The sequence below is a fragment of the Triturus cristatus genome, chromosome 8 (genome assembly GCF_964204655.1).
Source record: "Triturus cristatus chromosome 8, aTriCri1.1, whole genome shotgun sequence".
NCBI lineage: Eukaryota > Metazoa > Chordata > Amphibia > Caudata > Salamandridae > Triturus > Triturus cristatus.
In genome coordinates this window covers 523158276-523183195 of record NC_140591.1, presented here as the reverse complement: position 1 = coordinate 523183195, position 24920 = coordinate 523158276, and the positions used below count along the sequence as shown (strand labels likewise).

The 24920-nt window shown below is 43.7% G+C and overlaps 1 protein-coding gene across 3 annotated transcripts in view; it reads left to right on the top strand.

Annotated features, from left to right (window-relative positions):
• DIAPH3 (diaphanous related formin 3) overlaps positions 1-24920 on the top strand; it is a 2278729-nt gene that overhangs the window by 871343 nt on the left and 1382466 nt on the right. For all 3 annotated transcript variants that reach the window (XM_085621985.1, XM_085621986.1, XM_085621987.1), the window contains one exon: positions 16795-16909. In XM_085621985.1, the coding sequence (XP_085478111.1) occupies positions 16795-16909 (115 nt within the window). The remainder of the gene's footprint in view (positions 1-16794; positions 16910-24920) is intronic.

Below are 24920 nucleotides of genomic sequence, written 5' to 3'. Positions count from 1 at the left end.
AAATGTAACTTTACAATGTCCCTACAGTCACAAGACCTCAAAAACTGTTTACTATGCGGAATTGCTTTGGCTGTCCTATGAGAAATACTAATACATCTTGGGAGTTGGGACAAACTACAAAAAGAATCCTACTACTATTTGTAATATTTCATAAAAATTCAGTTAGCTGGTGAAGTAGAATTTTTAATAAATATTTAGGGGAAGTAACATTTATAAAGTTATCTTTACCTTGTCTGAAACTTCTGAAGGCTATACTGCATTAGCTTGCTAGGCACTTCCCTGTCAGTGCTTGCACATAATGAGTTGTGAGGAGGTGTTTTTCTTCTCCTTGCAGAAATGCCAGTTAGGATGGATCCAGAAACTTCATTAACCACTAAAGACCCTCCTCTTTTACAAGTAAATATAAGGTCAACCTGGGGAGGTTGAACCTTTGCTCCCCCAGCCAGGCTGGCTCCAAACCCAATGAAAAGGAAGTGACTCCCAGAACCAGTTTTGAGTTTCCACAAAGGAGGAGGCTACTCATTTCCTTTGGCAAAGCTCTGAACAAGGGCTAAAGAGATTCCCCCATCTTAGATTGTACGAGTAATGTACACTGTAGGATTGTTTGCAGTAAGGCAAATGGGAACCGCTTTAAAAGTGGGTAGGTTTGCCCCTGGGAACTTGAATCCCATTGCTTAGGGAGGAACCATTAGTCGCTCCCAACCACTAGCCAGTGTCAACCACAAATGTGGCACTTCAAAGCTTGCTTCACTGAAACTTTCTGGACCTGAAGAAGAACAGAAGGACTGCTCCTACTGCTGGAGACATGTGGAAAGACCTGAAGGGCTGGAGCTGCTCCCACTTGTACCTAGGACAAAAGAAGTGGACTCTAAGGGTCAGTTAGCTGACCTCAGAAGCTACAGGAACAAATCAGGTTGCAATTGGCATTTTCCTAAAGTGCCCACTGACCAGTTGCAACTGGAACTGGACTCTGTTGGTGGCATCTGATGGAGTGAGCCATGACCCCAAAGTGTTGTTCCTGGTGTCGTGGGGCCATTGGCTGTCTCTGACTAGACTTCTACAATCTCTGAAAAGCTGTGTGCCTTAAAATAATTCCCGACTTCCAGCTATTGGAGGCCTGTATCCAATCATCTGAGCCGATCTAGCAAGGGTACTACTTCACTGGGCTAAAGAAGCATTTTTGTCATGCTTGACGCTTCTCCGCTGCAGGAAATCTGGTTAAGTCTGAATGGAGAAATCTTGACCAGGCTGTTGTGAACATTGTGACAGGGCCTGTTAAGTACATTGTGATAGGGCCTGTTGAAATCTCTTTTGTTTTTATTGTTTCTTTGCCTGCTGAACTTTAATCTCTTTCTTTTAGAAAGTGTGAAGCTTAAACACACCCAGAAGTATTACCATTATGTCCACTTCCTATCTAGACTGACATATTTTTGTTATTCACGTTATGTTCACTGTCATGGTAATATTCCAAACCAAAAGGTAAGTGTAAGAAGGTACAAAATGGCAAGTCGTAATTCAAGTGAAATCTTAGTTACGAGAATCCAGAGTAACGGATCTCAGACGGCGTCAGTAAGTGTACGAGTACGGAGCACCGTACTCGTACACTTACTGACGCCGATTTCACTTGAATTACGACTTGCCATTTTGGACCTTCTAACACTTACCTTTTGGTTTGGAATATTTAGAATCCCTCGTGGGACGGAACTACAACCACGAATTATGTAGCAATTGCTTACATTAAGGACAGAGCCTTGAAAAAGTCGCGGGTAATTGTCCCTTGGCGACGAAACACGTGTCGGCTGTATTTGTCCGAAGAAGTCTTCCAGTCTGAAGACATACAAGAATAAAAAACAAGACAACCTACATATGTTTTGAAGATATTTTATGCTTAATAATTTGCACTTATTTTTTCTGTAATTTACTGTTGGACGTGTGCTGGTGATTTGTTTAATGTCTTGAATATATTTTGTGGACTTTGCTCACAAAGTGTTTGAGGAGATTGGTGGTTCTCCCCACCCTACAAGCACCGTCACCAAGATATAGCTGCAGCATGGAAACGTATTAGTGGTATTCTCCTTAGTGGCGACTTAGTACCTACGACTCAAATACCACTGCTGCTAGTCTTATTTATTCATTAGTACATCATTCATGTTTACACCATTCAGTTAGTTAAACATTTTTGAAGTGGGCATAGTTTTATAACACCTAGCAGCTTTGATAACCTGCTCAAATGACCAACAAGCTAGAATGCCTGTGAATTTAGGTATCATCCAATGATTCGAGAATAAAGGAAAATCTGTATTAATGTCAGCCAAATCCAAATCCCAGAGCTTTTCAGTGGGTCACTCACTGGTCAGTCTTTCTTGCAAGATTCTCTCATAAGTTTAACTTTAGTGTGCACTTAGCCTGCCATTACGAGCTGCACAATACTGGGATGATTTTACCACAAGAAACTGTTACAGTGCAGTAAAATTGCAACAGTAGCGTAGACTCATGAGTAAAACAGCATGTAATGGGGAATTACCGTGTGCGGGCTAATTTTTCTGCCTGTTAAACTCACAGATCACACTCTGAGCAGGCAGAAAGGTAAATGCATGTGGTGGGTGTGTGTGCAGTGGGGAGTGAGGGAGCGGCATTGGGGAATAAGAGGATGGAAAAGAAAGGATTTTTTCGAAGAGGCAGAAGGAAGCATTGTACGTTTCCTCCTCTCACATCAAAGAAATGTTGAATAAGACTGAACTACTGCAGCAGCTAAAGTCTAATGCAAATTTTTCTGACCAGAACATTTTATTTGGTTTTCTCACACCCTATAAACCTGGGCGAGGAACAACTAATCTATTCATAATGGCATGGTGTGAAATGAACGCATAAAATCAAGCGTTAACTTAGCTCTGACTATGTCGTAATCAGGGCTATGGTATCAGGGTACCTAACGTACTGATGTTTTTTGCACTCAGAAAGGCTGAGGTGTGCAAGACTAGGATTCACAAGTGCAGAAACACACTTGCAAGGTACTAAAAATTCACTACAGGTGGCAAATGAATACGTCACTGATAGTGTCCACACTGCCACTCTTTGCGATCGTAATGTTATGAATCAATAGATGGCAACTGCAGTCACAAATCATTGATTGGATACCAATAACTGATATCACATCAAATCCCATTTGCAAATTGAAAGTTGAACAGCTCCCAGTTTCTGAACGACGGCTGTTAGCAACTGGGAGGAAGTCAGTTGCTCTTCTCAATGTTGCATCATGGCAATTCTCTTGTCCGTTGCAGTTCCTGTCTCTATCCTGCCTTCACGGTGGCCACTCACTTCCTGGACCTAACAGGTTAGTGATTTTATTGCTTGTGGTGTACTACCATCTTCTCCAAACAACAAATTACTTACAACGTTTCTTATAGTATTGTACAAATGTCCATGTTTAACATAGAGTGTATTATACCTTACTCTTCTGATGGATAATTCTAACTACCGATTCCTCACTGTTTGAATATCCCAGATTTCAGACTGGGTCCGGAAAATTCTCCCAGCAATGGCTCCTGTATTTTGTGTGGCCCTTAGTGAGAGACTCTATTTCCAATTAATGAGGAACTCATAGGCTCCCTCATGGCTGCTTGGTCAAAACCATGATCAGTTGCTCTTGTCCACTAACATTTGGCCCCTAGTAACCACCGGATAGGGAACCAAAGTGTATTGAAACCTTTGGCAAAAAAACTTTTCAGCAGCTAGCCTTGTCCCAATGTTTCATGAATGCGATGTGCCGTTAAGGCAGATACTCGCGCTTTGTGGAAGACGGCCGGTCAGTTCTTGTTTACTGTACTGGAGGACCTCCGTTTGGCTCTTTGGCAAAATATTCAGGGCAGGATGAGGTAAAATATGTTATAACTATTGGCCTGGACACCACCAACTGCATAGGCTTCACTATCAGCACCAGCATAGTGATTAGATGACGTGCTTGGATACGTGCAACTGGATTTTGTTGGGACTTCTTTGCATCTCTCATGAACGTGCTGAATGACTGCTCTAGACTTTTTGGAGTAAAGTCTGACTCTGTGCTCGAACGATTTACAGATAGTCACATCTCAGCATGATTCTTGGGGTACTTGCTGCCAACCTGCCTAGTCCATCAGCAGTACAGAGAATTTAGTTGATAATTTAGAGGCCTAGTTGCACTCTGCCCAACCTTTTCATGGCAGAGGACGTGGTGGCAGTCAAACCTGTTCACACAAGCAGGGGCAGCATTCCTACAATGCTTCCTCCCCTGCTGGTAGCGATCTCAGGCTCCTTTGCTGCCCTCATGGGATCCACTCTCAGCTGGTTGGGGCAGAAGATCACATTTCTTCCCAGGCTGTAAATCCATCTCATCAGATCAATAGATTTTACGGATTTTTCTAATGATCTAAATCAAAACTTTCCTTTCTTCTCTGCCTCAATTTCCCCTTGCACCAAGGTAAATTTTGGCGGGCACTATCTCGATCTTACTGCAGGTGTTCATTCTCCTCCTGGCCAAGAGTACCATCGAAAGGGTTCCAGACGCTGAGTGGGGTGAGTGGATCCTACACTCGCTACTTTTAGGTTTATACTGGCCACTGAACTCTTTTCTGAGAAAGAACAAGTTCAAAATGCTCAATTTAACAGAGATCCTCTCTGCTCCATATCTTGGGGACTGGATACTATCCTTATACTTGGATAACATAGTTTCATATACTTGTCATGCAGTCCCAGAGACGGTACCTGCAGTTCATGGTGGTGTCAGAACACTTTGCATTTCCCGTTCTTATCTCAACTCCTCAGGCATTTGCAAAGGTAATGGAGGTGGTCTCAGCTCTTGTTTGGGGGTTGGGAATACATGTATTGCTGTATGTCAGCTTTTCTTCCAGGGGATACTCGTCAATAGTCATAAGCACTGAATAATCCCCGCCCATGTGCGGGATCCCGGAGCATATAGAAATATACATATATATATGTTATGTGTGACCAAAAGGTTCACAGCACTACCACGACATAAATATATACATGTATATAATAACCATAAATATGCAGCATAACATATATCCAATAAGACAACATGCCCAAATTATACAGGTTTTTCTTGCATAAAAAGCAGTATTACATATAAATACTGTAATAGAAAACATACACTGAAATAGTGTCATACAAGAAAACCTTTATTTTCATAAAGAAAAGCAGGTAATAGAAGGCATTTGGCCTAAAGGCTGCAGAGGTGAATACAAATCACAGTACAGTAAAAAACTGGCACCTCGCCTTTAAGGCTTCCAAGAACCTGGACACCTTGCCTTTAAGACCTCCAGGAGCCCCTCTGCTTCCATCATGCACCACAGGTGACAGGTCAGTTCTTTTTTCCGGCTCCTTCTGAGAGGATCCTGGAGCTTGAGCTCTACAGTTTTTGATTATTTCTAGTCAGAAATTGTTTTTTTCTCTCTTTACTCGACAATTTTTGATTGCTGGGTGATATTTATATCTTTTCTGACAGTTTTATCAATCTTTTTCTGTCAGAATGCCAGCTTTATTCCACAAATGTCCATCTTGTGGAAAAAAGATGGCTAAATCTGATCCACACTCTGTGTACATCGTTTGTCTACCTTCCTCTCATAAACCTACACTTGTAAATATTGTCAGCAGTTTTCTAAACGGACTCTTAGCGACGGAGGAAGGATTAGACTTCATGTCATGCTGGAGAGAAGTAAAAGTCATCATAAGAGTGGCTCTGAGTGTCATCAAGGCCCTTCTTCTCTTCAGGAACATCGAAAACTGCGAAGATCTACCTCTTCAGAGTCCAGGAAGAGGCAGATTCCTGATTGCTTGGCGTCGAGATCACCGTCGAAGAAGCATCTGAGACAGTCTTCAGCGTCGAGGGACAGATCGACGTCGAGACAACGACATTCTCCGTCGCACTAAAGTAAGTCGACGTCGAGACATACTTCGGGCTTGAAGTACACTGGTCCAGAGAGACCTGTTAAACACCCATCGACGTCAAATCATCCGTCGACCAAATCATCCGTCGACGGCGAGGAACACTCAGCCACCTTCGAGGAGGTCGGCGTCGAGGAGCTCGCTGGCAAAGACCCTGCTGCGAGCATACCGGCTGTCGATGTAGAGATCTCCATCGCAGTCGAGGCGCTCGCCGTCGAGGAAATCGATGCCGAAGAAGCACCCAAGACGTTTGACGTCGAAATCTCCTGCTCAATGGCGAGGGCGTAAGACGTTGAGGGCTACGTCGAGATCGGTGAGACTAGAATCATCCAGCATCTCGCTGCCGAGGAAGTCGACGCCAATGAAGTCGACGCCGATGGTGTCGTCCAGACATCGGTCGAGGGACAAAGATCCTGTGGCAGATTCTGAGGAGGTTGCAGAGGGGGAGAGATCGATGTTGAGGTCACGACGGTCGACGTCGAGGAGAGCTTCATCATCCCCTGGCCTTCACATCGTTCAAATTTCACCGGAGGGCTCTCCGGTGCCACTAAAGAAATCACATCCTTTTAACCTTTCAGGCAGATGGTTAGAAGGGACTGGAAATTTTGTGAAGGGGGGTGCGGATCATGGAAGTCAGGATTTGGATTATTCTTGCACCTACTCTCCATCACGACATACAAGAAGTCCTCGACCAACTACTTCATCGAGGGTTTCTCCACAACGAACCGCGAGAAGATCAAGATCTCTTGTCTCCCGCCATACAAAATCTCGGGAGTGATCTCGTTCACGTCACACTTCCTCTCCCAGGAGGAGGAGACGAAGATCTCCAACGTGGTCATCATCCACCAGATCGTCTATCAGAAATTACTCTCCAACGTTGTCGACCACTCCACCTTCTAGAGTTTCCTCTATTGATGACATAGGGACTTTAAATGATGTTCTCTGCAGGGGGGCCAAGAAGTTCGGCATTGCCATGTCAACTCCTACGGTTTCCACATCTATTATTTTTGAGACTCTACATCATCGAACATCTTCCAGACCTTTACTGCCACTGGTCCCAGGCCTCATAGAACCTGCCATGCAGACTTTCCTAACTCCAGCCACAGTAGGTTCTGTGCCATCTTGTATTGCCAAAAAATACAATGCTCCAGCTCAAGACCCTCTTTTTCTGCGCTCAGACCCCCCACCAGATTCCGTTATTGTGGCGGCAGCCAGAAAAGCAAACTCTGCTGCATCTTCTTCATGTCCTCCAGAGAAAGACAGCAAGAATATGTACTCTCTGGGGAAGAGGATGTGTAATAAGTCAGCCTCGGTGATGAAAGTAGCCAGCGCCTCAGTTTTGTTAGGGAGGTATGATAGATCTCTCTGGGACTCCCTTACCAGGTTCACAGAAAAACTCCAGAAAGAAGATCAGCAGGACTTTCAGGAGATACTGCACGAAGGTGGCTTGGTAGATAACCAGGTGATTAGTGCGGCTGCAGATGCATCTGATATGGCTGCCCACAGTTATTCCCACGGTATCTGTTCCAGGTGTTCGGCTTGGCTACGCCTAACAGGCTTGAAGCCGGATGCTCAACGGAGGATTGTCAATCTTCTGTTTAATGGCTCCTCATTATTCGGCGATCATTCGGATGATGAGATGGCCAAGATGAAGACGGAGTTGGATACCGTGAAGGCGGTTGGTCTCGAGAAACTGAAAGAATTCAGGAAACGCTTTCGCCCCTATGACGAGCGCTCCTCCCAGCAGAGGGTTCAAACCTCGCAGTGGTCATCTGAAAATCAGCAACAGCATAGGTCTCAATTCCAGCAGCGACGACCTGGCAGAGGCAGGGGAAACAATAGGCAGCAGTCCTCTGTGGCCAAACAGCCAGCCAAGCAATGAGCAGAAGCTTCCTCTGGGTCCTTTACCCGCTCCGGTAGGAGGAAGTATCACCTTTTATCTGGAAGTGGAAATCCATAACAAACGACAAATGGGTGCGGAGTATTGTACAAAATGGATACTTGCTGAGGTTCAAGGCCCCACCTCCATCAATTCCTCCTCAAAGCAAATCCAATCTTCACCTCCTACTGTTGCAGCAAGAGCTGAACAGTCTACTACAAAAAAACGCCATAGAGAAGGTTCCGAAACACTAGCAATGTCAAGGAATTGATTCCCGTTACTTCCTGGTCGAAAAAAGAGGCCCGGCAAGAGAATACAGACAGATTCTTGACCTACAGCTCTTGAACAGGTTCATCTGCAAGGAAAGATTTCGAATGCTGGCCCTACACCAGATCTTTCCACTTCTACATCAGGGAGACTGGGTGTGTGCTATAGACTTGCAAGACGCCTACTTCCATATTCCGGTGTCCAGGAGGCATCGCAAATTTCTCCGTTTCCAAGTAGGCCGTCAACACTTTCAGTTTCAAGTTCTTCCGTTCGGGCTCAAGTCAGCTCCCCGAACGTTCTCCAAGTGTATGGCGGTGGTGGCAGCTTTTTTACAAAAGCGCAAAATCTTCCTTTACCCCTATCTGGACCATTGGCTCCTGGAGAGCGCCACCCCATCACTGCTTCAGAACCATCTCGGCTACTGTCTTCAGCTGCTGCACATGTTGGGGCTTCAGGTCAACTTCAAAAAGTCGATTCTTAACCCGACCCAGAGAATCCATTACGTGGGCGCCTCTCTGGATGCCATGAAGGCAAGCGTGTGTCCTTTGGAGGAGAGATTGTCATTTCATCCCACAGTCAGACAAGTCTCGTCACTGTTGGGCTCCATGGCCTCTTGCGTGTTCATCGTTCCCAATGCGAGATTGAACATGCGTCTTCTGCAGCAGTCCCTGGAAGACCAATGGATGCAAGTTTCAGGTCACTGGGAGGACCGTGTGACTCTGTCTCAATCTGCCAAGGACTCTATCAGATGGTGGATGAAAAATTCACATCTGCTGAAAGGAGTTCCATTTCATCAGGACATCCCCACTCAGACTATAGTCACAGATGCCTCCCTACAAGGTTGGGGAGCACACATGGGGTCACTTCAAGTGCAAGGTCTCTGGACGGAGCGAGGATTTCAAATCAACTGCCTCGAGTTACGAGCCGTTCACCTGGCTCTCAAGTCTCTGTATCCTTCTCTCCAGTCCAAATCTCTCTTAGTTCAGACGGACAAAACCACAACGATGTTTTATCTGAACAAGCAGGGCGGCACCAGGTCGAGAACTCTCTCTCTGGAGGCACAGTCCATTTCGAAATGGCTTCTTCCAAGAGGTCTCAACAGCATGGCCATTCATCTTCCGGGTTCCATGAACACCCAAGCCGATTCACTCAGCAGAGACTTCGTAGAAGCGCACAACTGGGTGTTAAATGCCAAAGTCACTCAAGACATCTTTCGACAATGGGGAGTGCCAGCCATCTACCTCTTTGCAGACGCGGCCAACACCAAATGCCCCGTCTTCGCGTCCAGGTTTCCCCAACCAGGGACTCGAGGGAATGCCCTTTTGATAAACTGGTCCCAGACATTACTGTACGCTTTTCCACCGCTTCCTCTGATCCCTGCAGTAATCAACAAATTTTACAGGTTCAACACCAGAATGATCCTGATAGCTCCGGAGTGGCCACGCCAGTGGTGGTACCTGGACCTTCTGCAGTTGTCCGGGGTGCCACACCGCAGGTTGCCTTGCCGCCCGGATCTGTTGTCCGAGAACGAGGGGAAAGTGTTTCATCCCAATCTCTCCTCACTCAGATTGACACCATGGCTCCTGAAGTCATTCAGTATGGACACTTAAACTTACCAGCGGATTGTATGTCAATCCTGAAAGAAGCCAAGAGACCATCCACTAGAAATACTATGCTTGCAAGTGGAAGCGGTTTTACCTGTGGTGCAGGGACAATGCTCATGATCCTGTCAAGGGTCAGGAGCAGATACTGTTGCCATATTTACTACATTTAGACAAATCTGGTTTGTAGTTCTCTTCGATTAAGGTGCACCTAGCTGCTATCACTGCATACAGGAAATCTGCATCTCAATTAGGCCTGGGCGGTAAATTCCGTTCCGTTCGCGGAATTTGCGGAATTTGGGTAATTTCGCGTTCCGCGGAGAACGCGAAATTGCCCAAAAATCTGCGTTCCGCGACTTCGCGAAATTTTTTGCTTGTTCGCGTTCTCAATATGCGTGTTCGCGAGATATTTCACCCCGAGCACGCAAACAGCGATCGCGAACAGGAAAAAAGTATCGCGAACAAGCAATTCCGCGTGTTCGCGGAATTTCTGCGTGTTCGCGGAGATTTTTTACCGTTTCGCGGAGATTTGCGTAACGCGATTACGCAAATTCCGCCCACCCCTAATCTCAATCCTCTTTTTTTCAAAATGCCAGTGGTGAAAGATTTCCTTGAGGGTCTTAAAAAGGTTTATCCCCCCAGTGAGATCCCCATCTCCTCCTTGGGAGCTCAACATAGTTCTTACAAAACTTATGGGTGCTCCTTTTGAACCTATTCACAAGGCCTTTCTGCAGCATTTATCATGGAAAACGGCCTTTAGTCGCCATCACTTCTGCCTGCAGGGTTAGTGAGATCCAGGCGTTATGTTGTAGAGAGCCGTATACTGTCTTCCACGTTAACAGGGTGGTAAGAACACATCCGAGTTTTCTTCCAAAAGTGGTCTCAGATTTCCACATCAATCAGGCGATCACTCTCCCTACTTTTTTTCCCCAATCCCTCTACTCCACCAGAGAGGTCTCTCCATTCTTTGGACCTCAAGAGGGTTTTGAAATTCTATCTTGACAAAACTAAGTCCTTGAGACATACGGACCAGTTGTTTGTTAACTGTGGTGTCATAAATACCGTTCAGCAGCCTCCAAGAGGTCCATCTCTAGATGGATTGTTTCGTCCATATCCTTGGCCTATCAACTACCTAATAAGGTTCTTCAGGGCAAACCCAAAGCACATTCCACCAGGGGGAAGGCTTCTACCACGGCCCTTCTAAGAAATGTGCCTATGTCCGAAATTTGTAAAGCAGCTACTTGGCGCTCAGTTCATACTTTCACCCGCCATTACTGCTTGGACTCTGATTCTCAGGCGAATGCCCAAGTTGGGCAAGCCTCTCTGAGGAATTTGTTTGGTTAATGTCATGTTAAGATGCTTGGTCATGTATTTCTCTATGCTATTTGCTCGTCAGCGAGGTAGTGGGTATGGGCTTGCTACTCTATTCAGTGCTTATGACTATTGATGAGTTTCCCCTGGAAGAGAAGGATTATTTACTTAACTGTAATCCTAGTTCTCTTCCAGGGGTATACTCATCAAAGTCATACGCACCAGCCATCCTCCCCGGACGAGCATTTTTAGTATATTTAGTAGTGATTGCATCTGTTAATCAGGTTGTTGCAAGTTAGTACACCGTAAAAAAGAACTGACCTAACTGTCACCTATGGTGCATGATGGGAGCAGAGGGGCTCCTGGAGGTCTTAAAGGCACGGTGTCCAGGTTCTTGGAAGCCTTAAAGGCGAGGTGCCAGTTTTTTACTGTACTGTGATTTTTATTCACCTATGCAGCCTTTAGGCCAAATGCCTTCTATTACCTGCTTTTCTTTATGAAAATAAAGGTTTTCTTGTATGTCACTATTTCAATGTATGCTTTCTATTACAGTATTTATATGTAATACTGCTTTTATGCAAGAAAAACCTGTATAATTTTGGCATGTTGTCCTATTGGATATATGTTAGGCTGCATATTTATGGTTATTATATACATGTATACATGTATTTCGTGGTAGTGCTGTGCACTTTTTGGTCACACATAATATATGTGTATATTTCTATATGCTCCGAGATCCCGCACATGGGCGGGGATTATTCAGTGTGTATGACTTTGATGAGTATACCCCTGGAAGAGAACTAGGATTACAGGTAAGTAACTAATCAGACTGACTGTTCAAGGCCACCTTCTTAACCTCCTTGGGATTGTCCGTCACCAAACAAAAGTCCCATCTTCGCCGTACGCAGAGGAATTCTCTTCATAGAGGCAATCCTGGACATGGAGGCGTTCAAGGCTTTTCTATTGCTGCAGCTATTCTGGCACATTCAGGCAGTTATCCCCATGATTCAGGTTCAGCCTTGGGTGTTGGTGAGGATGGTACTGAAACGTATTGCGCTCTTAGCCTAGTGCATCCTCTTGTCTGAATGCCAGTTGGCATTTGCAGGCTCTACAGTGGAATTAAGATTCACGGGCCAAGAACTGGAGCTGCCTTTCTGACTCTATCCAGCTGCCTCAGGAGACGGCTTGGGCTGGACACCAAACTGACTTGCAGCAGGCCACTCTCCTGTCCACATCCATACTTCACGGTTGTAACAGATTGGTGACTGCTGTGGCCAGGGGGTCATCTGGGAAAGATGGAGATTATGGGTATCTAATGTCCTGTGGAGCACCAATTCCATATCATTCTTCTGGAGCGAAGTGCAGTCTGGACCATTGCAACCATTTGGTACTGCAACAAGCAGGGCGTAGTGGGGTCCTGGATCCTATGTCATGAGGCCATGTGCCTTTGGAGAAGGCTGGACCCGCAACAGATCTTTCTTTTGGCCAACCCACTGTCAGGGTCTCTGAACACCAGAGCATATGAGCAGACTAGGTGTCGGATATGAATCCTGAATGGCTTTTGTATCCAAAGGTGGCACTAGGCACATTTGAATAAGTGGGGCTAGATATGTTTTGATGGGATAAATTCTACTTGTCGATTACTCCTTAACTATTGCATATATATGTCCAGGTGCCAAACTGGATCTGGAAACTTTTCATAGCTATTAATTTCCAGTAGGGAGTGCTAACTCGATTTTAGGACTGGAAACAACACCAGGATATCCTCACCGGAGCCATACAGCACCCACCCCAGCGCATTGACGTCAGTTACCTTTTTCTGTGCCTTTCAGCACAGATCCTGAGGTGTTGAGTGATTTTTGACATTTATGGACGATTTCTTCCTTTTCTTAAAAAAAAAAAAGTACATTGCCCAGGGATGTCTTCTGAAATAAGTGAAGTTTCAAACACTTTTACAACTGCATTGGACATATCCGATCCACTTGATCTATGCATTTGTTGCTTGAGGCTGAAGCACAACTCCAGGTCATGGGACAATTGTGGCCTTATGCCTTTGAAGGCTGTCAAAGAGTAAAAAGCCAAATTCTTTATGGATCACTCTCCTAGCTCGACGCTCATTTCATTAGAAGTCACGTTCATTTTCCTCTTTTCAGTCTTTCTAAGGATAGGAAGAAAAAACATTAAAAGGAGCGCCTTAGATAGGAGAAAGACACCCCTTAAAGTCAATCAAAGTCCTGGATATACCACCACTGCATACTCCACCTCAGTGGAGTCGTCCTCTGAGCTGCAGCTAGAGCTAGAAGATATTACTTGGTTCAAAAACCCCCTTTCAACGGTGCTACTTGCTTGGGTATCTACGTCATGGCTTTTTCCCACCCATTGCTGCCTCTACCACATGCAGTTTCATCTCCACCACTGGCTAGCCTGTAATTTCTGGTGCTAATTCAGCCTTCTTCCTCTGTGTGGTGATTGAGATATTCGGGCACACAAAGGTTCCCTCTGGTTCACCTCCAGTTCTTAAGGAGACTATTCAGGTCACTGTGTGAGCTTCTGCCTGCATGTTCGTCCCCGACACTGTCACCATACAGTTCCCCTCTCCGGTATCGCTTCTTAAGCTGTCCCGAGCCATTAAGGCCCAGAGACCTTAGCCAGTAGCCCTTCCAGCAACACCAGCATCTGTGTCCCCTTCGGCAACACCGCCACCATAGCTGATCTCGCATCCACCAGCAAAAATAGGTATTCTAATGAGTTTGAGGAGGGTGGCCCCAAAGGATATTTGAGGCGGGTAGGTACGAGCAGGAGTTTAATCCGATTGCGCCTCTCTTGCATTACTGACAGACCATGGCGGACCTTTTAGACTCCATTTCAGAGCAGATTTAAATCCTGTTGATGGTGCCTCACATTTTTTTTTTTTTTGCAAACAAATTTTTATTAGTTTTTGATTGAACAATCCATAGCATCGCAGAGATAACATTGCAGTTACAATCTAAACCAAAGTACAACTTAATATATTGCTATATACTATTCTCAAGTTGTCAGTGTGCAGGGAGGTAATATTCCTGTGCCAACTTAAGAAAATAACGGTGCATCTAGAGTGGCCTAGAGTTCCAGGACTGTAGTGCCCAGTACCTCACTAAGTTGGTAGTCATCATCACAATATGGTGCCTCACAACATGAACAGAAGTGAGGAGGAGCACTTGTTGCCACTCCTTTCTTCAGTTGGGTCTGACTACTTTCCCTCAAAGTATCAGCCGCTTAGACATATGTCCAAAAATGAAATGGAGTGTCCCTCAGTGCGGGCTCCTCTGGAAGTAGGATCCTTTCATGCAGTTTTGATTAAGGCAGATTTGTTGGAATTAGTGCTGACAGCAGTATAATTGAGATCTTACATCTTGAAGGAGGTCCTGCTGTTGACTGCTGCTCTTTCCAGTTACTTTCTGCCATTAAATTAGTCGTTACTAGTCTCATTAATGATGGCTTGGGAGAAGCCCACATAGGCACCTGCCGTAAACTACTTAATAACCAGAATATACAGGCCTGCGTCCCCAGATCAAGCTTTTCTTTTGGACCCACCATAACCAGAAAGCCTTGTGATCGGCTCATTTCACTTTCAGTGAAGTGACATCTGAGCTCTTCCCCAGCTCCTGAGGCTGAAGAAAAATAAGCATTTGCAATGCATTAGGTCTCGCATTAACGAGAGTTTAAGCTATTGGCAATGCAATAGCTTAAACTCTCGCAAATGCGAGACTTATTGCATTGGAAATATACATATAGTTTTTTACTAACACTTATGTGGTGCTTCAACATTCTAGTAGGCCACTCCCCTTTCTTTAGACAAGCCACGTCTAAAGAAAGAGGCGTGTCAGACATTAAAGCGAAACCACGACGTGGGCTTTGACAAAAATAAGTATCTGTTTGTCAAGTTGACAAACCGATATTTTTTTGGGGTAACACGCACATGCCACGATTTCACTTAAATGTCGACTGCATACCTTTCTTTAGACGCGGTTTGTGTAAAGAAAGGGTCACTGCCTCCATGAATGTGAAAGCAATGCATGGGCACTAGTAAACAAAATTAATAAATAATTGCGGTCGCTAAAAACGGACTGCCCTGCTAAAATAAAAAAATAAAAAGTAATCGCGACCGCTATAGATAAAGCGGACCCCCATTATTAAAAATTAAAATAAAAGCAGGCAGCATGCTGCAAGGTAGCGGGTGGACTAGGGGAAGAGCATTAAACAAAATAGTGCTCACCAACTTATGAAGCAGACCATGTAACAAGACCAGTAAAAGGTCCAGCCATTATGGGAGGTAACAAATGCAGACAAGGCAGTACCAAGGAGGGACTAACGAGCCTAATAATGACTCGGAAGCCAGTGTTTACAAAGGCCAATGACTTAAGCCAATTAAAAATATGGGCAGAGAGTGGGCAGGGCTACAAAGCCATACGCCACTACTGCATGCCTCGCAGCAGCGCATGAGCTGTCCAGGCTCGACCTAAGAAAGGAAATCCCTCTGATGTTTGTATCAGTGGGATTTCTAAATAGTGGGCTTTGGACGTAACGGTTACGTCCTTGGCACCGGAGCGCCACAGTCTTGGACGTAGCCGTTGCGTCCAAGGCATGTTAGGGGTTAAACACTTTTTCATAAACTTCCAAAAAGAGACAGAAAATAAATCACCATTTGAGTCCCTGTTGTGGAGGCAAAATAAATAGCTGATATTTAAGGTTAATATAGAATAAAGCTAACTTTGATCCATATTTGTCACTGAAGAGAAAGGAACTACTTTACGGTGGATGTGAACAAACTTTACAAGCTTTGTTCAGTCACTCGAAGTGAAGGGAGCCAATGTGTAAAGTTGGTTGACAGGTTGCCCCATGCTCTAGTTTGTGGTGTGGGGAAGAATGACAAATCAACAGACCAATGGATGAAGCCTGCTGGTAAACTCCCCTCTATGTATATATATTTTGTTTGGATTTTTGGAAAAATAATAGTCTGGCAAGAGAGCTAAAGTTCTAAAAAGCTAGGGTATTCAATTAAATGGTCTACGGGTACACATGGAGCAATTTAAGTTTGACACTGAGGAAGAAAAGTTAGGATTTATTATTTTTTAATTTTTTTATCAAGGGTTCTCATCAAAAGCTTGCCTGTTTTTTCAAATGAACTTGCCGTGTTGTACTTCATCAGACAGACATATTCTGTGGACATTTCTATCCTTTGCTAATGCACTCTTATATCGGCTTGGTTTTAGATATGGCTCCCTTTGCTGCCTTAACAAAAGGTGCAATTGTCAGATGTTTAGTGGCATGAGAATCTGTAATTGTTGGTCTTGGTTACAGGTCTATATTAAATTACCTCTCTAAAGTGTTTAACACATTGTTAATATCATTTACTGATATATATGACTCAGCACTCGTGATTATCTTGTAATTCTATCAGCCACGTGTAATTAGTTCATGCAGTAACTTCCAAAATAATTCAAACAAGACCATATAATGAAAGGACTCGTCGAGATGTTTTTCTTTAAAACATTTTTTTTGTTCCTAATCGAATTTAAAAAACGAAATTTTTCTGTAGCCTTAGCCATTGTTATCAGTCTAAAACTTTGGACCAAAATACCGATCAAAAAGGTGAACACGGTACAGATATAGTAATAAAAAACATTGTAAGAATGGTTCACGTGAGAAACGACTTGCAAATATTTTGTCTTTCAGGATAGAATTACTAGCCATAAAATCTTTTTTGTCGCCTATGAGAGCGTCAATGCGTTGTAAGCCTTTAATGTTTGTTTGCAGATTAGACCGCAGGAAATGTCAGAAAACTGCTTTTGGGTAATAGTGAATGAGGACAGATACGAAGATCGGGACATCCTGGGTCAGCTGGAACATACCTTCTGCTGTCAAAGAAGAGGTAGGCAACATTATTCCCATCATTTTTAACTGTTTTAATGTGCCTTAAAAGAAAACCCTACTAATGGTGGATTCATTTGTTGTGTTGGTGATCCTCGCGGTTGTTCGATACACATCTCTTGAAATGCACCCCCCTGGAAGCAGGCATCGAGTCCAGGGGGATCTTGTGTGGCCGGTGCAAAAGGATGTGCAGACCAGGGAGCGCGTCCGCTGGTGGACCTCCCAGCACCACCACGTTATGCTCATGATGGAATGGTGAGGTCATACATCCATCTTCTGAGCTAATTTGCAAGTACCTTTTTGTAAGTAAACTGTGCGATTCAGACCAGCCACCTCCGATGGCAACACCTTGTGTCCCACTGTCTTCCGGTGAAGAGCCTATATCACATGGTGTGCACAAAATGAATTTGAAACCCCTGACGAGAACAGGTTTCCAGCTTAATGTGAGAGGCTCTGTGCAGTCTACATTCATAAGAGGGTTTTGAAGCCTACCCAAAACATTGGTGGCATCCCTCTCAAGCCTTTGTCATTTCTTTTGTTAGAGAATGAGACGGTCTTCTCGGGTAGAGCTGGAGTCTAAACCCTAATCCCTCTCCTAGTTCCATTACCCCACCTTCATGTTTGGCTAGGTGGTATAGGGCTTAAAGCCCAAACCTTATTGCAAACTCCACCCATTCAAGGCCCGCCTTCTCACATACTAAACCTAAGGCCTGGCCATTGCCTAAATGGCTCCCGGTTACTTCTTTCTGAAGGTGCACGTAAATGTATTCTTATCATTTTTTTGTTTTTTGTAGAACTATATTTCTGTTCAGGACCACTGATGTTCTTTAGTTCAACACTGTTCTGAAAGGCAGACATTGGCAGGTTGATGCTTACAGCTTGGATTGTAAAAGTATCCTTGTCCCATTCACAATATTAGACGCTGACAAGAGAGTATGAAAACAAATCGAGAGTTTTTGGTGAAGCAATGGTTTTGTGAAATGTGAATTTTATGTTTAAGATTTGTAATTAAGTAATTATTTAGGACACTTTATTGCGAAATCTTTAGGTAACTATTTGTAAAATTCGTAAGCTTGATTTTAGTGTTTTTTTTAAGAATGGTATCTGACAATCCTGCTTCCTTTTTTTTCTTTGTTTTGTTTCGCTAGTTATATTGTCACTTTGCTTTACCAACATGGTTCTTGTTTGTCAGTCAGTCTTTTAGTTTGTTGATTATCTGCCCCCTTTGTCTTATTCGTGGTATTGTTTCTACTGTTTACGTTTCCTTAGTTATATGCTTATCTTCTGTGACTTCTGTGACATAGGAATATTCTGTTGCCATTTTACATTATCCTGATGTATATTCCTTTTTTATCCCAGCTTTACGCTAAACTATTTAAGTCTTTGTGAACAAGCGCATACGTTAATGAAGGTCAACAGATAACACCTAATGAAAAATATCTGTGGGTTGATTTTGCTGACTTGTAATTTTGCTGAACATAAGAAACACGTGCGAGGCCCTTCATTATTGTTGCTTTCTTCAGGGCGGTTGTTCTGTTGGCTGGAAAAAGGATGGGCTTCTCCTTTTATATTGGTGGTAGGTGAGAATGCGTTAAGTAGAAGGGTGTTCCATGAATAAACATGTCTTTACCTCTTGCTGTGGTACAACAGTCCTGGTTAAACCTACCTACATCTTCCTTTCCTGCTTTAAACATCTCACATGGGATCCAATCCTAAAATACCACCGCCCATCCTTATCATTGTATGGTGTTTTTCACATTACATGAGCAGTGACGACCCCATTGTCTGATTTTAAAAAGTGTGGGAAGATGGCGTTTTGCAGGGTCACTTTTATTAATTTTAATTTCTTGCAGTGTCACAAAGCGCTGGCTACGCTCCAGTGGGTGGCAGTGAGCCTTAAGAGAGAACGGCTACAATGCGTAAGCACTTTTGTTTGGTTTGTTACATTACATTTTGATGAGGTTGGAACAAATTAAGATTGGGCTGTTTATGAATAACACTCGTTCTCTGCTGGTTAGTATTAAGAGTTGGCACTTGACTGAAGACCTGGGTCGAATGTATTAGCGCCGTGAAGCCAGCATGTGACTTCATGCTCGGTAAATAAAATTAATACCCGATTATCTACAATATCTTGGCACATTAAGTTTTATGGGCAGTAGCATGTAGTGACGTTATTTCTATTTTGATGATATGACGACCTGCTCTAATTACTACAGATGACCATAAACCACTGGGGCGGTGTGGTAGCCATGGTCAAGCCACCAGAAGCACAGCACATCCTGATTGTTTGGTGCCGCTGTTGTGTATTTGACTTCTGCTCATTGTGGAGTAGGAAGCGCCACTTCTGTGCACTACAGCAAGGCGAGCCGAGCAGTATTTAGGTACACTGCAGCAATGCCAACTTATGATAATTGATTGCTGTTTTTATTAAGGACCCATTTTTAATTTCTTCTAATATTGCATGCACAACATTCTCACTTGGATATTCAGAGAATTTTTCAGATCTTAACACGGAGGTACACAGTTCCAGAAGTCAGGACTGGTATGGTGCAGTTTTCAGCGGACAAATTATTTCTGAGCAAACGTATATTGCTCCTGCATAGTCCAGGTCTAGCGGGATACATTTCTAAGTGCATCAGTGAAGGCTGAGGTGAGATTTGCAAGGGGGGTACGGTGTTCTCCTTGCCGAAGCGGTCTCAGAAACCTGCTGTGAGGAGCATCCAAAATGGAAGCAAGATGGACGATTTGTGCGAGTGTAAGTTAAGGACCTGTGCTACAAGGCAAGACTATACAGTTTTCAAGAGCTTCTTCAAATATGAGGGCGCCGTATTGCTTCTCAAAGTGTCAAATGCGATCCCACTTCTAGGGAAGAGAATATAAACTTTAAAAAATATTGCAAAATAAATCCTTCCCACCTGCCCTGGGTAGGTTGTTCCGTAGTCTTGGGATGGCACCGGGGAAGACCAGCTTACTTTTTGCTGCTTCAAAATTGATACACCTTTGAAGTTCTGGATTATTTTATATATAGGTTCCTTTCCCAGGCTATTGCTGTTTAGCAAATATACGTGCCAAATGTACTTTAAAACTCCAGATTTGACAGATTTGTTTAAAAAAATTAAGCAAGGGAAACATTCATCCCTTATTTGTTGGGCAGACTCGCTTACTCGCAATTCATTAAGGTTACACTTCCTTCAAATTCACCATCTTCTGCTGGATGCTAAAGGTACTGCAAGGCATCCCACACTGTCAGCCGCTATCGGACTGGCACTGAAGACTCTGGCCTCCGCCTGTGTCCGCAGTGGGCTGGGGTTGGAGGTTGAAGTGGGTGCTGCTTACAGTGGACAGATGTTTCCTGAGAAAAACCTTGGGCCATGGCACGCATGGTCTGTATCTCTATGCAGCCATACCTAGGACACAAAATGTTTTGATTTTGAATTTGTTACATCAGTTTGGTAGCAAATTCGAGAGAGACATACCATTGGGTGCTGGACTTACTATATTTTAAGGGTAACATCTACGGGATGGATAAGATTGCTTGCTGTTCCCTGGTTTCCATATCCCTTAGTTAAGAGGCCAACAGATTAGCCTAACATTACTCACAAAACAACACAACATAACAAACACTCCTTAATTATGCCTTAAAAGGCTAACATAGGGCCACAACAGCACCCACCACTAACAAAACCTTCTACAGAACACCCTAGACGAAGCTCTGTACAACCAGTTCAGACATTCCACATAGTTGGGAGTCAGCGTGTTCACAATAGCACTTTATACTTAACACACACAAACGTCACACACAACTTACTTGGCAATAAAACGTATGCACTACAGGCCTACTACGTAAATGAACATCATTGTGCCACAACAGCCTTCATCTGTACCATCAACACTACCGTCATACGAGTACACCTCTCAACAGAACTGCTACATCTATCGACAGAGTCGAGACGAGCTAGTAGATAATTATCGGGGCTCTCCAGCACCTTTCAGTTGTATATCCGTATACTTGGTTGGCATAACCGTTCTAAACTCCTCCCAAATTTGCATACTGAGCAGTTATTGGTCTAGATCAGTGGTGACCAGTATATGGCTCTGAAGGTCGGATCCATAGCAGATTTTCAGGACATGTCGGTTAGGCGAAAAAATGCACACCACCTTTGATTTCTCTATTTATTTTCATTTATTCACAGTAGCTTTCAATGCTAGTAAACAACTAGCGCGTGCTGACTCGGCGCGTTCCTTGCCCCTATTTACAGGTCATCCATGTAAGATAAATGCACGTACAATTCACTTAATCGGAATGTATCTACTTAGGGATTATACTGGGAAAATGGCATGCCTTTATTGTGTTCCTAGATCCATTCCAAAGTGTGGTTTTAATCGTTACTAATAATCTAGACCCTTTATAAGGACTTTGTGGGTTTGATTTAGGGTTCTGTGATTTGTACACTCCTTCCTAAGGCAGTCTTTTTACTGACAGCTGTTTATTAATTTCAGTGTGACATGTTTTGTAAAACACCAGTTAATTTTCGTGAGAGTAGAAATGGCTTTGCCATCTGAACCCTGCCTTGTGTGGCTTCTAAGAAATGCAACCCTTTTTCTAGAAACAATTCCCAGGCTGGACTTATTGCCACTCAGCTTTGACAAACCTGGTTTAATGTGTATTAGAGCACTGTCTGAGGTCTGCACTTCTGGGACGCCTGTCCTCCTCTGCATCGACATCCAGTAAGTGGATTTGCAATTCATGATCAATTATATGTAGATAAGGGAATGTTTTGAGGTGAAGCCAGTGGACGAGTGTTTTCAGCACGTCCATCAAGAAAACGGAGCATGCAAACCTCGCCCATCGCATGGACTGTTCACGGGGTGCATATGCTGTTTTGAAAAGGGCCTGATTTTATATACTGTGTTGCGGTGAAACAAATTGATTTTCAAGAATGTGGCGTACAAGGTGTTTTTGTCGAAGCCTCCCTGCTGTTTTCAGAGTTGCCCACTTTTTTGTAATGAAGTGGAGTATTAGAGGTAATGATTATGTTTAACGTTTTCTCTGCAAAGCTGTAATTTTTCTTTTTATTTTTACTGTACAATGGCCGCTCTGCATGGCCTTGTACATGCAGTGCTATAGCTCAGCACCCCTGTGATTAAATGCTATTTAAAGAGATTCTTCTTGCTGCGGACTTATCTCATCAAATTTGGTCACACACCCACCTTTCACCTTATGTCACAGTTTCAAATATTGGAAAAAGGAAAGCCATTCCAAGCAGAAATTCTGCAGTTGATTCAAAATGGCTGTGGGATTTGAATGCTCTGCTCTTCTTTGCTAGCGACTTCTTGAACAACTATTATGTTATGTACGCTTCTGCGGCGTGCCATTAGCATTGGTTATTTACTATTGAGTGTTGCAAATATTCATGGGATCCTTTTTCGATTCCCCTGCAACAAGCCCCATAATCTAGGACTTTGTCTTCCCATGGTTCAGGAAAAGCAACCGATTTTGGTCTTTATCGCTTGTTGGAAGGATTTTTCTAATGGATACTTAAACTTGCAGATTCCTCATCTTGTGAACCTTTCCTGATGCTTGTCTAGACCAGAAACTCTTCTGCAATAGCTCGTCCATGCCGGCATAGGGCACTGGCTTCATTACAGCGTCAGCATCTAAACATTCAGTGAAGTCAGTGAAAGTTTTAAGTGCCCAACCACTGAACCAACAGTAGTTTCCTTTTTTACCCGCTACACCGTGGAGCCGAAGTCTGCTCATCTTTTTGTGGCAGTTGAATTTGTTGCATCTGAAAAAATCGGGTTTTAAGCCAGTCAGAGATTGTGAGGGTCATGTGACCCTCACTGGTGCTCATGAGGTGTGCTTATGGTGTTTGTGCTCAAGGCATGACACACATCCTTGTGATTCCTGCATAAGTGTACACCCCAAGGCCTTTAAAGAGAGGGGGGTCAAAACTGTTTATGACCAGGGTGAAAGAAGGTAGGAGGAGATCTTATCCTCGTTCAAGATACCCTACTTCTCCACCTTCTTAATGTTTCAGGTAACACATACACAAGAAGAGTTGGCATAGATAGAAACAAGTTCTGGGGTTGGGTAGTCACCCTTATCCTGCTGCAGGAACAGATTCAGTGTTCTTTTTTTAAAATCTGGTTCTGGGGTCGGGTAGTCCTCACCCTTATCCTACTGAAGGAACAGATTCAGTGTTCTTTTTGAAAGCGATGTTTGAGGTTTTTAGGAGGGCGATAGTCCCCTCTGCTACGCCATTTGGACTCCCTACTAAGAATCTTCCATCAGTTCAATTCACCCCCTTCTTGCCCAGCAGTCTAATCCATCACCCCCCAGTTCCACAGCTGGTGCTATTATCCATGCACCCAAAGCCTATTTCTTCAACAATATCCCAAGCATCTCTGAAGCTGTTGGTGTTAACTGATCTGGCACCGGTTGCATCGTGGCAGGCTTCAGTATCTAAAATTCATCTATCTATGCCTCCAGGTGCACCACATAGATCTAGGTAAGAGTCTTGGAGAAGCTTGTACGAAAGTCCCTTTGAAAGGGCAGAAACTCTACAAGAGTTATTTGGAACAGTTGCAGACCCTCTATCTGATGGGAGAAAAGTCTTTCACACATTATTTCTTCTGGCCCTGATGAATTTCAGGATTTACGGGATTCAAGTTTCTTGGACACTTCACCTGAAATAGACATGATGGTTCCTTTTCTTATGTTATATCCTGAGGTGTCTTCATATTATTCTGTAGTTTAAAAAGCTGCTGAAGTCTTAGTTAAATCTTCCTTCTATGAAGTCACGGTCAATTATCCTAAATTAGGTTTTTCAATCTACTTCCATACCCTTTAATGAGACACTGTTGGATCAAGTTCTGTCTGCCTGGGATAAACCATCTACAGCCCCAGCTGTGCATAGAGGCAAAGGTAGAAGATATAGATCTGTTCTAAGAGACTTTTTTTTTTTCTCGCTATTCTTCCCGATTGTCTTGCTATTCAGGCATCATGCGCTACAAATTTTTCACCTAGTGCCTTCCCAGTAGCCCTTCCTGATAGAGAATCACAAAAATAAGTGAATGTTGAGGAAAACAATTCTCATTGGGGAGTTTAGCCTTGAAATCACTAAACACCACTTGTTTATTGGGGTGTTGTACTTGTGCTTTGCTGGGGTTGGCCAACTTAGTAGTTCCCAATTTCCTGGATCACCAGCAAGGTCACTTTTCAGAACTAGTGCAGATGGTCAGACTGCCTCTAAGCAAATATTTCAATCTGGTCTAGACACTGCAGATTCAGTGGCCATAGCCATGGGTTAATCGGTGTCTCTAAGACACCATGTTTGGCTTAGTGAACACTTTAATGCACCTCCTATTTGATGAAACAAAACTGTTCGGGGTTAGGGAAGAGTGTGCAATTGAAAGGTTTAAATCTAGCAGAGCTATAGCTTATTCCTTAGCCCTTCAAACAATCCAAAAACACTTCACAATTTCGGAAGCTCAGAGGTTTCTCAGCAAGCTTTGGTTTTCATCAGGGACAAACCCCTCAACAATAAAAAAACAAGCATTGGCATAGCCCATAGGTCTCGCCTTTGGGACCTTATAAGTGTTTAGCCATGCAACAGTTGCATAATTAAATACTTATAAGGTCCCAAAAGCGAGACCTATTGGCTATGCCAATGCTTGTTTCTGTTTATTACTGCTCTGTAGTAATGGCGGCACCCGTGCTTTAGCTTAAACATCTTAAGCTAAAGTCGGGTGCCGAGATTGCTTCAAAAGTAAAGAATTGTCTATTTTTTTACTTATGAAGCAATCTCAGCACCTGATTTTAGCCTAAGATGTTTAAGTTAAAGCACGGGTGCCACCATTACTACATAGAAGTAATAAACAGAAAAGCGCCCGCTTCGAGAAATGACTGCCGTGGCGGGGGAAAAATTCTACCGCCAGCCACAGCTTGCAGTGCTTGTGCGCGAGTGGTGCGCGCGCAGCAGTAATGGGTTTGTGTGTAGAAAAATCAT